This window comes from Vitis riparia, chromosome 19 (genome assembly GCF_004353265.1).
Source record: "Vitis riparia cultivar Riparia Gloire de Montpellier isolate 1030 chromosome 19, EGFV_Vit.rip_1.0, whole genome shotgun sequence".
Classification (NCBI taxonomy): domain Eukaryota; kingdom Viridiplantae; phylum Streptophyta; class Magnoliopsida; order Vitales; family Vitaceae; genus Vitis; species Vitis riparia.
This window is the reverse complement of record NC_048449.1, coordinates 4,004,287-4,019,244: the sequence shown is the minus strand read 5'-3', so window position 1 is coordinate 4,019,244 and position 14,958 is coordinate 4,004,287. Positions and strand designations below refer to the sequence as shown.

Sequence of the window (14,958 nt, the reverse complement as noted above, 5' to 3'; positions counted from 1 at the left end):
TTATGAGTTTGGCTTCAATTTCATATTTCAAATAAAGTCAAAAATAGAAAAATAAATTTAATAAGAGATAAAAATATAATTTTTCTTACCATATTTTACTAAAATTAATTTATTAAAAAAACCCAATTGTCCATGTCAAAGATATGATGTTCACAAATTTTGATGGCATGAAATGCAAAGCACCCTAACATATTGCAACTTTACTTTAAGATGCAAAGCTGAACCACATGTATCTGGTCCAGTCAAAACACAGGAAGGGAAAGTGTAGAGGTAGCCTGATTGAAGGATTTGGCCCCTAGATTTCACATCTCCCACTCTTAATTTTTCAAAATCTACACTTGGGGATTGACTTTTTTACCTTCAGAAAGTCAATTTAGGTACAGAGCCCCATGCAGAGCAGTCACAAAATTCACCAAATTCACCCACCTTTCCCTTTCCTTTTTTATTTATTTTTTATTTTTTATTTTTTATTTTTTGCCCAACCCCCTATAATACATAACTCCAAAATCCCACTCCCCAAACAGTCTCCCTCTCTCTATTTTCCTCTCTCTTTCTCTCTCCCTGAGCCTATACCATTTGTAGCTTGGTGTACCTCAGTTCTTACAAGTGGGTTCCCTCCAATCCCAAATTGCCGCCTTTTCGTTTTTCTTTTTTATTTTCTCCCCGGAATTCAGAATAGAAACCGACGAATCAAAGCGCGTAAAGGGTTGGGATCATTATCGAGTATCAACTCACCTGACATTTGCAGATTTATTATTATTATTATGGGTTTGATTCTCCTTTATCTTTCTCTGTCCCTCTGAAACGCAAGCGTTACATGGGTCTCTTCGCCCTTCCATTCTGATCTCTGATCACGGTATTGTTGCCTGATTCTTTGTACTTGTTCTCTGCTCCCAGATCTTCCCGTGTTCAATTCCCTCTGCGCTTCCTGGATTTCTCTGGTAATGTTTAAAACCAACCCCAGTAGTTTGTTTGCTGCTCCGTTTGGTTGCCGAGAAAACTTAGCCACAGTAAGTGGTGCTACATTTTGTTCCCGAGGGAAAGAAACGGGCTTAAATTTTGATTTTTTTTTTCTCAGCAACCAAGCGGAATGTCACTATGACTGTAACTGTCGTGTACTGGATTTTCTACTCTGTACCTGTTGTCTAACTACATAATGGTTTCGAAATTGCAGTGTTGGAAGTCAATCGGTATTATGGGAAGATCGAGTTGAGACAATCGCACTCTTTTGTCTTCTTCAGACAGATCTCGTAGTCTTCAATTGTGTACAAATCTCAGGTTTTGACCTCCAAAGCCTTCAATCAACCCAAAAAATGGGGAAATCTGGTAGAGATTGGACACAGATCTACGCAATCTACGGCATGGAGGAAGGCCAAACCCTAGTTTTCCTTCTAATCCACGCCATTTTCTTCTCATTCCTCTCCATCCTCTTCCTCCTCTACTTCAACCCAATCTGCTACTTCTTCGGATCACTCGCACTCCCTGCCGGAGCCGCCCGCTTCGCGGCCGGATTCACCGGCTCCGTCACGGCCATCTCCGCCGTCTGCCTCTTCTTTGCCGCCGGCAACATGTTCTACTCCTCCGTCGGTCTCCACTGGGACATGGCCCAGCGCATGGTCAGCGCGGTCAACGACTGGTCAACAGTGAAGTACGCCCTCGACGTCGGCTGCGGCCGCGGCATCCTCCTCAACGCCGTCGCCATGCAGCTGAAAAAGGAGGGAAGCTCGGGGCGCGTCGTGGGGCTGGACCGCCGGAAGACCACGGTTTCCACGCTCCGCACCGCCGGGATCGAGGGGGTGCAGGAGTACGTGACGTGCCGAGAAGGCGACGCGCGTCGGCTGCCGTTCTCTGACAATTACTTCGACGTGGTGGTGTCGGCCGTGTTCGTGCACAGGGTGGGGAAGGAGTTCGGACAGCGGACGGCCGCTGCCGCCGCGGAGAGGATGAGGGTGTTGGGGGAGGTGGTGAGGGTGTTGAAGCCAGGTGGGGTAGGAGTGGTGTGGGACCTGGTACACGTGCCGGAGTACGTGCAGAGACTCCAGGAATTGAGAATGGAGGACATCAGGGTCTCCGAGCGCGTTACCGCCTTCATGGTTAGCAGTCACATTGTCTCCTTCCGGAAGCCCAATCACCTGCTCCTGGGTCCAGGGGAGGTCAGGCTGGACTGGAGATGCACCAACATTTGTTGAGATTTCACCTTCAACTGTAATTCAGCCAAAAAAAAAAAATTATATATACTTAAAACAGTATTGATAGTGCTTTTTGTTTTTTACTTTTTCAAATTAGATGTAGATGTCTGGGGAGACGAAGCCGAGCCAGACGACGATGCTTCTATCTGAAAGATGGACGTATTGTTCTTATGTTCATATCTGTGTTTTGTTTTCATTTTATTTTAGCTATGTGTTTTTGTTTTCAGAAAGTATTGATACTGAGTTTGAATTAATGAAAAGATATATGAGATTAATTGAAAATATTTTCCTCGCAAAATTTAGAATGATGATGTTGTAGAAAAAAGGTTATGGAAGGAGAATCTGTTGATGCTTTATGTGAGAGTACTTTTTCTCTCAAAGCTTTTTATGGAAATGATATTTTGGTAGTTTAATGTGGAACAGCTAACGTGGGGTATGGAGTTTTAAATTCTCCGCACTACGACTTTGTCAATTTGGTGAAAGTTCAAATGTTATTTATTTATTGGGGAATTCCTACCTAACGCAGTGACGACCGATCTGAGGGCAAACTTGTACGCTTCACGTCAAGACAATGAATGCAAGTCTACGTGCTGTTTGTTTGTTTTGTTTTTTTGTTTTTTTTTAATTTTAAATAGATTTTTAATGTTTAGTAGTTAGGTTATTTATTTTTATAATATTTTATTTATATTAAGTATTAAAAAATAAAAATTAATATATATATATTAATATATTTTGATTTTTTTTATTTAGTAAAAAGCTTATAATAAGTCGTGGAAAAGTAAAAATGTAAATAACCTGAATTCTAAAACAAATTACTTTTATCAAAAAGTAAAAAAAAACAAACATCACTTTTGGCGTGCCTGCTAAATCCATGTAAATAGCTAATTTATAAGGATTGATTCTTGAAGATTTAATCTTTTGCCTTGTCTTTTGTTCATTTATGGCAAACAGTGCATGCCCTCCCATTTAGATGTTATTTACTATAGTTTGTGGAACATGTAATGGGAAGAAAATGATAAAAAAAAAAAAAATAGAATAAAAGAAAAAGTCTAGATAAAAATATAAGTTTTTAATTTATTTTAATTATCTTTGAATTTTTTTAAACTTTTCATATTATAATCAAATATAAAAAAAAAAATCATTAATTTTTTTTTTTTAAGTTTTTATAATCTATTTGACCTAAAATAGATAATATTTATATAAAAATTTAAAATTGATTAATGTTTATATATATATATATATATATATATATTTTTTTTTTAAATTTCATAGTCCATTCAATTTAAAATAGGCAACATCTACCCCGAAACGATTCTCAATATAATATTATCAAAGTCGAATTCTAACCCGCAATGGATATATAGTTTTATATCACAAGGTATAAGTCATAACAAATATTATCAAATTCCAAGTCCCACCCCGCAATAGGTGTGTTTACACGAGAGGGAATAACTTGTGACAAATATTTGCAAAGTCAGAGTCGCACCTATTGATTCAAAGATGTACAACAATGTCTACACGAAGAGAATGAATACCCACAGGCCACAGCCAATATGTATTAAATACTTTAGAATAAATGAAAATTTCGGTCAAAAATGAAAGCAAATGGAGCGAATTGTGTGGCCTTGTTGAAACGCCTTCCAGACTGTGGGCCGAGGATAGGGAAAGAAAATAAAAGCTTAAGAAAGAATGATATTTTGGGAGGTATGGGAGGATCTCGTAGATGCTATGAAAGGGTTGCTGGAGCAGATCGTACGGTGGGGTTGGTGAATGGTCGCTATCCTTATGTTTGGATAGCGATCCACAACAGGACGAGGCAGAAGGGGCACCGGCAAGTGGGAATTGCTGAATGAGTTGGTTGGGAATTCAATTCTCCCCATCAACATTTTTGTGCCTGTTTTGGCTAAAGATTGTGGAGCCCTCCTTTACTCTCACATGCCATGACATATATACATATTAAATAACTCTACCCTTCCCCTAGTGCTTATTGTATTTTAACCTATACTTGTTTGATAGCAAAGGAATTTGTTATGGTATCACCATGTCACAAATCACTTGGAACCTCTTGGTGTCATTCACACTATTGAAAAAGTGTGTAAGGTTTTAAAGAGATCTAAAAATGTTCACACATCTTTACATTAGAGTGAACGGCAAGGGAAATATGCGGGATATTTTAGATATTTTCAAACAAGTCTTATAAAATACTTGTAAATAACCTTTGTATAGAGAATTCTAAAGAACTATAAGATAGAATGAGATCTTTATGGGTGTAAGGGAATTCCACCACCCACGAGGGCTTATAAATAGATGAACCTTTATGGGTATCAAAGAGTTCCATAAGTACTCATAAGTAAGTGAAGGCTTTATTTCGCTAAGACACTCCCAAACCAATCAATCAAACGAGAGCTTTCAAACATTATAAGCATTGTTTGTGCAATAAAAACTTATTTTTTAAAAAAGTTGCATTTGATTCTTTTAGCTTTTAAGTCATGTGCTTAACCTAACCTAACAAGCTAAATACAGGGAAATTTAAGGAAAAAACTGATTTAACAACGTCAAATGTCTTGACTTGTTTAAGTGTCGCATGTAAACTTAAGAGAAGTTTAAGTTCGTGACAATTGTTTTTACATTTGAAAAATGTAATGCATATTTAATATGTTTCTCAAAAATATAAGCATAGAACCTATTTTGGTAACTATTTTTAAAAAACAGAAAAATATTTTTTATACCTTTAAAAATAAAAATAAAAACAGATTTTAATTATTCTAAAATGTTTTTTAGTGACTATTTTAAAAAATAATCATATTAATATAGAAAATGATTAAAGATAAAAGCATTATATATGAAAAGTTATTTTTGAAGAAGAGTATCTTTGAGTTTGATGAATCTTTTAGGAAAACATTTTTCTATTAAAAGGATCCAAGAGTTCCTTACTAAATACAAATTATTGGAAGTTTAGTTTTTATTTGTAATTAATTAATGGTTTATGTATTAGATTATATTAGATTCAGTTGACAAGAAGACTGATGCTGCATTTGGTTTTCAAGAAAAAAGAAAGGGCATTGAAATTCCATGTCTTAGACTACTCTTTCCTAAGACCTAAGGAAACAGGATAGCCCGGGACAAGTACTTCAGTTCTTGAAATCCATTACTTGTAACACAGGTTTTTCTGTTCTTATCCTCTCTTTTTTTTTTTTTCCGTTTTCTTGGAAACCAAACAGATTTATCGTGCTTGAACTTACCATGTTTTCAACCACGAAGACAGTGACTCTACAAAATTTGCTAAATCCATTGAGTTGTGGGTTTTCTATTAGTTTACGAAGTTGACCTTTTCACAAACTCATCGGAGGGTTGTACAAAAACCGACTTCAATCCTTATGAATAACCAAAAATAATTGTAAAAATTATTAAGTAATTTTAATACATTGAGTGGATGATTGTATTGTACATATGATGTGTTTCTTAAAAAAAATTAAACCACAAACAGGATCTCATGAAAGATATTAAAGCATATAATAAAAAATCGTGAATTAAGAAAAGCTGACCTTGATTGATCCCATGGAAAGCCATTCATGTGCTCTTCTGGTGTTCAAGGATGCGTTCAATTCGTGAAGGAGAGAAACCCCGGGTTCAAGTGGCTCTTCCCTTTCTATACCCAAAAACTGTGTGTTCTGAAAAGTTCGTTTGTACAATACGTTCTCTTCTCAGCCCCAAAGAGAAAACAAAATAAAATAGGATAGTCACTCTAACTTTTTCACAAATATACAATTTAGACCACTTGATTTAATGATCAATCAAATGAATTATGATGAACTTATAAAAATCAAGTAATAATGTGTCTTAGTCTTATCACGAACTACAATATAAAAATTAAATTAACACTTATTTATCATATTATCAAATTGAATTGATTATGTGATTATGGATTTCACGCATAAAATTCCAACAGTGTTAATACCGAACAGAATTTAATATGATTTCTACTGCTTCATGACAGTAACAGTAAGAGATGATTCAGAAAAGAACTTTAACCTTTCTTTTCAGCAAGATCATCCATAGCTGTCATTGCCTCGAGCTCATCAATAGCCATCTTCACAAGCGGCCTTTCTTTCACGATTGATGTGACAGGGCCACCAATACCAGCTTCAATGGACCTCTCAACAAATTCCGACCATTCGTCTTCGAAACTAGGCTGCACAGTATACAAGGATTCCGATGATTATTGACACCTTTTCATCATTAAAGATCAAATGTGCAATAATCACTGATGAAGCAAACGACACTCCCATAGAGAAAGTGGAGAGACAATCGAAATAGACAACAATGCAGTGCAAAATACAACAAGGGAACTGGTAACTACACTTATTGCAACCAACTGTGCCATATGCTCCTCGTAAAAGCTGAAGCTTCTCCGTCGTCCCCGTCAGGAAATAGCTCCCTCCATTGCCATGGTCCCAAATTGATAAACAGTGGTGCATGTGAGACGAGTTCCTGCATAAATGATTTTCATGTATCAGAGAATTATCATATTAACAACAACAATGCATCTTTATACATATTTAATGATTTTCATGTTTTTAAGGATTATTTAAAAAAATAATTATATAATCATGAAAAATAATTAAAAATAAAGTATTAGTTATAAAAATTATTTTTAAAACTTATTTAAAAACATTAAAAATAATTTTAAAATATTTTAGAATTTCAAGTAAATTTTTATTTTTACAAAACATTAAAAAATCATTTTTTAAAACTAAAACAGCTACCAAATAAAGCCTATATCCCTGAACAGCACGAGCGTCACATAAAAAGGAAAAAGAATTTATTAAGTCAGGTAACTGAGACATTTTCCAACCATCAATGTGGAAACGAAACAGATTAATCTTTAGTAAATGTTATATGCAACAGAAGGAACTCCCTACCTCAGTATACGAAGTTTCAACAACATTAAAGGCATCCTCAATGCTGTGAGATAGTATTGCCTTTAGCACAAATGATTAGGGGAAAAGAGAGAGAGAGAGAGAGAGAGAGAGAGAGAGAGAAGGGGCTGAGGGGGCATCCAAAAAGTTCAAGATTTTGTATTGCTTAAGGATACGTGCAGTTCCAGACTCTTCAAAGAATTTGTCAGCGAAAGTATACCCCTCTTGGACAAGAAAATTCATCACCAGCTTATTCATATATTTTTTCCTAATCATTACCTTTCCACACATTTCCTCCCAGTCCTCGTCAGAAATATATTCCTTTGTTCATGTTTCGACCTACATGAATCAGTATACTACCTCCGCTTTTATAGCCCCCAAATTACCCATTCTCACGTGGAAATCACTTGATTTTCTTTTATTTTTGACGCGATTACAAGTAGAATCTCATTGTGACTATGTTATTAGTTCTTATTACAAGTAGAGTTCCATTTGAATTGTATTACTATCTTATAAAAACAGGTCACCTCTCAACTCTACTACTACTACAATTTTTCTAAACCTTCCACCGTTCAATTTCCCTCTCCACCTGCTTCCCTCTCCACTCATTCAAATATTTCTTGGAAGGTGTTTCCCTCTCCACTCATTCAAATATTTCTTAGAGGTAGACCACTAGTACCCTTTTGCGCTGAGTTTGTCTTCGAAGAGGGTGGATCTATTTTAATAATAAAGCATTGTCACGCCTTAGCCTATCATTGATAAGTTTTATGTTCTTTACTTGTGCGTTTTTGGGCTAGTCCTCTATTTTAACACCGGTAGAACAACACATTTCACGCAGTCACCCTAACACAAATTCTTAGAATTGAATTGCACAAGAAATTCAAAATACGATTGAAACTCATCTTGATCAATGAATATGATAAATCATGTTCCGAATTCTCTCAACGATTCTATAAGATCTTGAAATTTATTTTAATAACATTAATATATGTTTGATTCCAAGAAATTATTAAGGAAAGAAAAAAAGAATAATAAGGCTATAACTTAAATCAAATTTTTTTTTCTTTCCATATCATTTTCTCTTAAATTTTCCCCATACCAAACATAGCCTTACCAAATTCGTGAACTAAAGACAAATGAAAAGCACAAGAAAATAATAGGATTGAATTTTTGGAAGAATCGGAGATTTTTCGATGGAAACGTACTGACAACATGGTTTCCGACGAGAGTCCACAAATGACTTTGAGGGTGTGATGTTGGTGCAAACCAACCATTCCATTTTCCCTCTTAAAAATTATTTGGGCTTTGGAGTCCCGACAAATGCAACCATCTCTGCTTTTATAGCCCCCGAATTATCCATTCTCACGTGGAAATCACGTGATTTTCTTGTGCCTTTTTGAACATTTATTTATTTATTTTAATTATATTTATAAAATTGATTTTGGGTGCAAACTTTCTTTGACCTTTCACAAGAGGTAGAAGTTATGACTTAAAAAAAAAAATTATATTTATAGCTTATTTGGGAACAATTTCATGAGAATTAAAATGTTTTTTAAGAGTTCCAAATGTTTTTCAAATACCCTCAACCTTGATCACATAACTAGTTAGATTAATAAAATTGTTCAAGGAGCGAACATCAAAGGTCCCATGGTCTAGTGGTCAGGACATTGGACTCTGAATCCAGTAACCCGAGTTCAAATCTCGGTGGGACCTTCATAGAATTGTATTTTTTTTCTCCCATTTAATTTTTCTCCAATTTGACCTTTCACATGGAATTTAATATTTAGTAATTTGAAAATTATTTTTTATAGAACAATAGTTTAAAATTTTGCCATTTTCCCCAATTTTTTTCCTTCTTTTTTTCCCGTCTATTCGAAATTACCCATTTCCAACCCAAAGTTCAGTTTAAAAAACAATGCATGAAAGAGACACCTCCTCAGGATCAGCATTGATATTCCTCCTGATACATAGTTTGGCACTCCCACTCCTTTCAGGGTTAACAGCTTCAGACAGCTCGCCTAAGGAGCTTCAATCCACGTGAAGGGAAATGATTCCTAAAGCTTAATACACTTTCAACAAAAATTAAGGTTACGGGTGGATAAAGGAAAATGGTATGATTTTCTCATGTTGTATACACTTAACTCCAATAATTTTTTTACCTGATGGAAGTAAATAAAATATAAAAATTCATTATTGGGATCTTTGATGCAGCTTTGTCCTATGCTACAAAGAGAATCACTCTATGCTTTTTAGTAAGCCAAGGATTAAAGGTATGCCACGTTCAACTGCACTATCAAACCCTTTTTTTTCCATGATTTTACCTTTGTGTCACTGGAAAAGAAAATGAAAACAGAGAAGAATGACAACAAAAAAATCAACCAAGAAGAAAATTGTTCCTGTTTACAACATTGTAACAGTCCAAAGTTCCACTGTACATGAGCTAGGAAATTACACCACTCACAGATGTTTCAAACACCCAGATAGTTACCCAACCCAAATTCAATTCAAATGAGAGTTCTCTTGATTTTCTGAAAATTGAAAAGCAAACAAAAATACAATCAACCACCAAGCAGTTGGGAGGTGTGGATCTTGGTGGGCTGTTGGGGGTAAAATTACAGATTTACAAATCTCAACGTTAAACAAAAATCGGATATCTAATATCTATATCTATCATTATAATTTTTTTGTGAAATGAAATGAAATGAAAAGAAAAGAAAAGAAAAACCCCGATCCAACCATAATGGAAATGGATGATGAACTTGAGTAATCATGCTGGAATACAGAAAGAAGAGCTGAAAACAGGAGGCAAAACACAGACCAGGTGGGGGCCAGCGGGGTTACAACTTATATTTGCCTCATCAACGCTTGGAAGCCCAAGCTTTGGGGGATGAACGTATCCGGCCACCAGTGGCATGCACAAAATAGAAATAACTATCCTCGAACCTGTAACAGTAAAAGAGATACATGTCATAAAAAATGCTAAGTACAAATAAGATCCTACGATGATTTCCTTTAACAAAAACCCACAAGTCAATAAAAAGTAGTCCAATAACCTTGCTTTGTTGAGAGCGATACATGGCCTCTCTTCCTCCCGGCAATCATCCAATTCTCAGAATTTGCATTGACTTCGTATAATACCTCATCCTGTTGCACAAGGAAAGGGTTATGTCATCCGTCCGAAAAATGTGCACAAGAGTTCCTCTTAAAGTCACATATCCCTTACAGTAAGTAATAGGATAATACCCAAACACAGTTTTAGATTTTAACAGCAAACACAAAATACCCCAACTTGAGTTACTATCTAATTTTTCTTAACATTGAACCCAGGTAAAAGAACGTCGGATATCGTGATCGGAGCATTATGACTTTCATAGATCAAGTGCTGGAGCTAGTGTTACCCTGGGAAAAGAATTTCATATTGTGAATAGAGCATTAAGACTTTCATGGATCGAGTGCTGGAGCTAGTGTTAACCAATTGAAAAATAGTGCTAGAGCTAGTTTTTAACTAAAAATATAATTATCTTGATGAAAAAAATTAAATTAGGATGCCACAGACAACTTAGTTTACTTTAGCAAAGTCGGAAAAAATGTGAAACATCAGGGTATTTAAGGATACTTCACTTGAAAAGAGAACAGGAGGAGATTAATAGATAAGCCCTTTTTTTCACAAATGAAATGACTAAGGCAATGATTTACCACAGCATGGCACAGACTTAGCTTGAGAGTGATCATGCTCTCAAAGTTAAACCCTAAGTACCAAAGGAACACCTGGTGTCCTAAATTAATCAATCATTTTGAGCAGTAATCTAGAATGAAAAGTTCTCTCACTTACATTGTTTTGAGAAACTGCATTCTCATCAAAATCCTTCAACCTTTCAACTCTCCATTTCATGGTTACTAGCTGCCCAACTCTAAGGCCTCCTGAAGAAAGAGGAAGAAAACCAACTGCAAGGCACGGATCCATCACAGGTCTCTGTAAAACAAGAGCACTCCTGAAGATTAAATCCTGTGTAGAACCCTCAGATCCAGCAGGTTCCACAGTGACAGGCGTATGAGCTCCGATTGTTCTATTACCAGCAATTCCATATCTGATGTTCAACACACTCTCTGGTTGTGGTGCCTTGGCTTCATCTGTAAAACCAAAATATTGATTGTTAGGCTAAAAAGTAACATAGCAAATTTTAGTAGACTGCCACCATTACAGCAGTACGTCCTGCTTGGTCCAATTGCAAGATACTCGAGATGTGGAGTTTCTCGTGTTATCAGCACTCCTATCCACAAAAAAAGTCTGTCTAGGATCTACAGATTTTTTAAGGTTTCTCATGTGTCCTTTTGAAGGAAGATTTTAGTATATTGTAGTACTTGATGCATATACAATATTTCTAACAAAACCAAGCATAGAGGTCCTCTTGCTATGAGGAGTATCCACCGAAAAACACTGAAATTGAGTCCTGATCTTCAGCACTAAAATTTTAAGTTTGGGAAAACCCAGCCTCTTTCATAGTTTTACTTCCAAACACTTAAGATCATGAGGGAGGAATAATTTTGCAGCATTATCACATCCAATGTCAAGGCAAAGGCAAATATCTTGTAAGTTCAGCAGATCAAAGTGATTGTGCCTCATCTGGAGCCCCAAGACTCGACCAACCTTCTAGTTAGGATGTCAATTAAAATGCATTTTACTCATTAATTGTGGTATTATTCAAAAAGGGGTATTTTTATGCTTCTTGAGGTGATGTCTTGCCCCTCAAACAGAATTTAAAACCCACAACACATAAATTCATTTAGCCATCAAAAGTTCTGATGAAACAAGATTCCTTTCTATATATGTAGTAAGCATGCAAGTACATATATTTATGCATATATTCAAAATGAGTATTAAAACACTTTCTTGTGCTCATGTCTCACACATGTCTTTTTCCGAAAAGAAGGTTCAAAACAGAATTTCTAAAACCACAAACCATATGTTCATTTTAGTTGTTAAAAGTTTGCAGAAACATGAGCTCTTTCCATATATGTATGTGCACAGCATGCTTAGGTAGAATATATGTGTTTATGCATATAACACCATAAACAAGGAAAGGAGCCATCAACTAGCTTACTTCTTTAACCCAAAGAGTCAATCGTCAATCCTCACATACAAGTAGAATATAAACAAAATATGTTTGGGTACTGGTCACTGATCAAAGAAAAAAGTATGCCAGGATTGGGCATGACAAGCCAAAAATCCAAGTTAGACTGAAGCTGCTCACTTTGCACACTTTACAAATAGAGGTTTAAACAAGACAACTTCAACATGCATGTTTATTTAGGAACCAAATTTTTGTAAACTGGGCATCTTGTGATACAGGGACCTAATATGTATGCTCATCACATTCTGCATAGTGCATCCTCATTAATTCTTTTAGATTTAAATAGATACTGCACATTTCTTCAAGAATATCTCATACACAAGACGATATGGCTGCGCTCTACCCAACTTAGAACCCATAACCATCATGTCTCTCTCAATTTACCGCCAGGGTTATTGAAAGTTCAAGAACTATATTTTTTTTGGGGGGAGGTGGGGGGGGGTTATTTTATTTTTATTCAGAAAATACTATACCTTTAGTTCCAAAATTAGTAAAAGGAGCGGTCAGTTTCAGAAAATTTTTGAAGAAACACAGGCAATTTCATAAAAAATCTAGACACTGCTTTCTCAATTGAACAATTCAGAAAACAATCCCAAGAAAGAAAAGGTTTTAGTACTAGATGGAGATCTTGGATGAGGGGATATTTGTCCTCAATAAGTTTTGCAGTTTTAGCGAATGGAAATGCCAAGGGATGGTTTAATGCAATCAGAGGCTTAAGGCCAGGAGATCCTCTTTTTCCTTTCCTTTCACCATCATAGTAGATGTTTTAAGCAGGATGTTATTAAGAGCAGAGGATAGTGGTATCCTAGAAGGCTTCCTAGTGGAGAGAAGCAGAACTAAGGTGACTAATTTGCAATTTTCAAACATTATGTTCTTTTCTAATGCCAGAATGGAAGAGTTGCGAAATCTTAAAATCATTTTGTTAATTATTGGCTGCATTTCAAGACTTAAGATCAACCTAGACAAGAGTACATTGTCAAGAATCAATATGAGTCAAGATCAAATGGCTAGATTCAAACTTCCTTAGATTGTAAAGTTTTTTATTAGCCTTTAACCTATTTGGGTCTTCCACTAGGAGGGGAATCCTAGAGCTAGAGTCTTTTGGGACCTGGTCACAGACAAAATTTTGAGAGTGGATGGGCGAAAACAAGCCTTTTTGTCTCCAGGTAAAAAAACAACTCTTTAGAAGAACTCTAATTCAGTCTTATTTGTCTCATATCCCTAGTTGTTTCCTTTCGTTGTACAAGATTCCATCCTTTGTGGCAACAAAACTTGAAAAAATGCAAAGGGACCTTTTTTTGTCAGGGTTTGGGAAGGAAAAGAGAGATCATCTGATTAGTTGGACCCAAATCTACAAGTCTAAAAAGGAAGGCAGGTTGGGGTTCGAGAACATATCTTTGAGAAATAGGACCTCCTTAGGGAAGTGATTGTAAAGGTTTCCTAGGGAGAGTATTGCTCTATAGCACAAGGTTATCTTGAGCATCTACGGGACACATCCAATTGGGATGTCAAAATTTCAGTTAGGTGGTCGCATCGATGCGCTTGGAAGGTCATTTCTCAGGGTTTTCATGTTTTCTATAATCATAACGGGTTTTTTTGTCGAAAATGGGATAAAATCCATTTCTAGAAAGATTGGTGGTGAGGGAATCAACCTTTGGCCTCACAATTTTTGAGTCTTTACAGAGTTTCATCAATTCAATTCTCTAGTTCATTTATCCTTAGACTCTCTCCCCCTTTTACTTGGGACTTCAACTTTCCAAAAAACCTCACCGATTCAAAGATAAAGGATCTAGAAACACTCATATCCATTGTAAATAGTGTTAACTTATCACCCTCATCCCCAACTGTGAGAGCTTGTTCATTATCACCCTATAGTTTATTTATGGTCAAATCTTTCTTCCTAGTCTTGTCTAATTAATCAACTTTAGTTTTCTTCTCTCTTGCTAATTTCAAATTGAAATCAAAAGCCGCACCAAAGGGCAGGGCCTTTGCTTAGTTAGTGGCCAACAAGAAGGTTAATACCAATAACTTGCTTCAAATGAGAAGACTTTTCAAAGCCCTTAGCCTAGGTTGTTGTACTCTATGTAGGGGCATTGAAGAATTGATAAATCATATTTTCTTACATTATCCGATGACTTTGGAGACATGGCATAAGTTATTCAAACTAGCTAGTTTGGATTGGGTTCCTCAATATCAGTGGCATGTTCACCATTTCTTTTAAGGGCTTTGGGAGTACTGCTAAAGGCAAAGTTCTATGGAAATTGTTTGTCTTACGTTGATTTGCACAATATGGTGGGAAAAAAAATATAAGGATCTTTGAAGACACATGGAGGACTTCCAAAACGTTATGGAACTTAGTTTATTTCCATTCATCCTTTTAGGCCTTTACTACCATAGATTTTAAGGGCATTCCTCTCAACATCATTCAACTTGATTGGATTTTGATATGTAGAACAAAAGAGTTAAAATAGCAATGTCGAGACATTTTGATGTATTTTGGTTTTTTTTTTCCTTTGTTTTGATCAAGTTTTATATTTAGGGAAGGATTACTCATCCTTCTCTTGTATACTCTTTCAATGGAAATGGTTTTTGTTTCGGATAAAAAAAAAGGTTGAATGGTGTAACCTAAGCAATAATGGACTATTTAACACTAAAGACATTTGAGACATTGCATCCCCAATTGTAGATATATAAGGGGAAAATTGCCATTATGAATAA

General features: G+C 35.8%; 2 protein-coding genes and 1 non-coding gene across 5 annotated transcripts in view; 2 read left to right on the top strand and 1 right to left on the bottom strand.

Moving 5' to 3' along the window:
* Positions 1-518: 518 nt before the first annotated feature.
* Positions 519-2,419, top strand: LOC117909684. 2 transcript variants are annotated; one of them, XM_034823784.1, is made up of 3 exons: positions 519-768; positions 898-941; positions 1,175-2,419. In XM_034823784.1, exon 3 carries the CDS (start codon positions 1,314-1,316, stop codon positions 2,187-2,189), a length of 876 nt encoding a protein of 291 aa, XP_034679675.1. In that variant the 5' UTR covers positions 519-768; positions 898-941; positions 1,175-1,313; the 3' UTR covers positions 2,190-2,419. The 2 variants fall into 2 exon arrangements, with proteins under 2 accessions (XP_034679675.1, XP_034679674.1); XM_034823783.1 differs by having other exon boundaries at positions 519-941.
* Positions 2,420-8,749: 6,330 nt separating this feature from the next.
* Positions 8,750-8,821, top strand: TRNAQ-CUG. Its single transcript has one exon. It is a non-coding gene; the product is annotated as a tRNA-Gln (tRNA).
* A 647-nt stretch (positions 8,822-9,468) lies between these two features.
* The window catches only part of LOC117908634 (trafficking protein particle complex II-specific subunit 130 homolog), a 36,756-nt gene continuing 31,266 nt past the window's right edge, over positions 9,469-14,958 (bottom strand). For both annotated transcript variants that reach the window (XM_034822295.1, XM_034822296.1), the window contains 3 exons: positions 10,941-11,239; positions 10,162-10,252; positions 9,469-10,051 (listed from right to left, as the gene is read on the bottom strand). In XM_034822295.1, coding sequence (XP_034678186.1) covers positions 9,876-10,051; positions 10,162-10,252; positions 10,941-11,239 — 566 coding nt within the window. In that variant the 3' untranslated portion in view covers positions 9,469-9,875. The remainder of the gene's footprint in view (positions 10,052-10,161; positions 10,253-10,940; positions 11,240-14,958) is intronic.

What these genes read in the sequence shown, in the direction of transcription:
- LOC117909684 (XM_034823784.1), top strand. Translation starts at nt 1,314, where the DNA reads ATGGGGAAATCTGGTAGAGATTGGACACAGATCTACGCAATCTACGGC.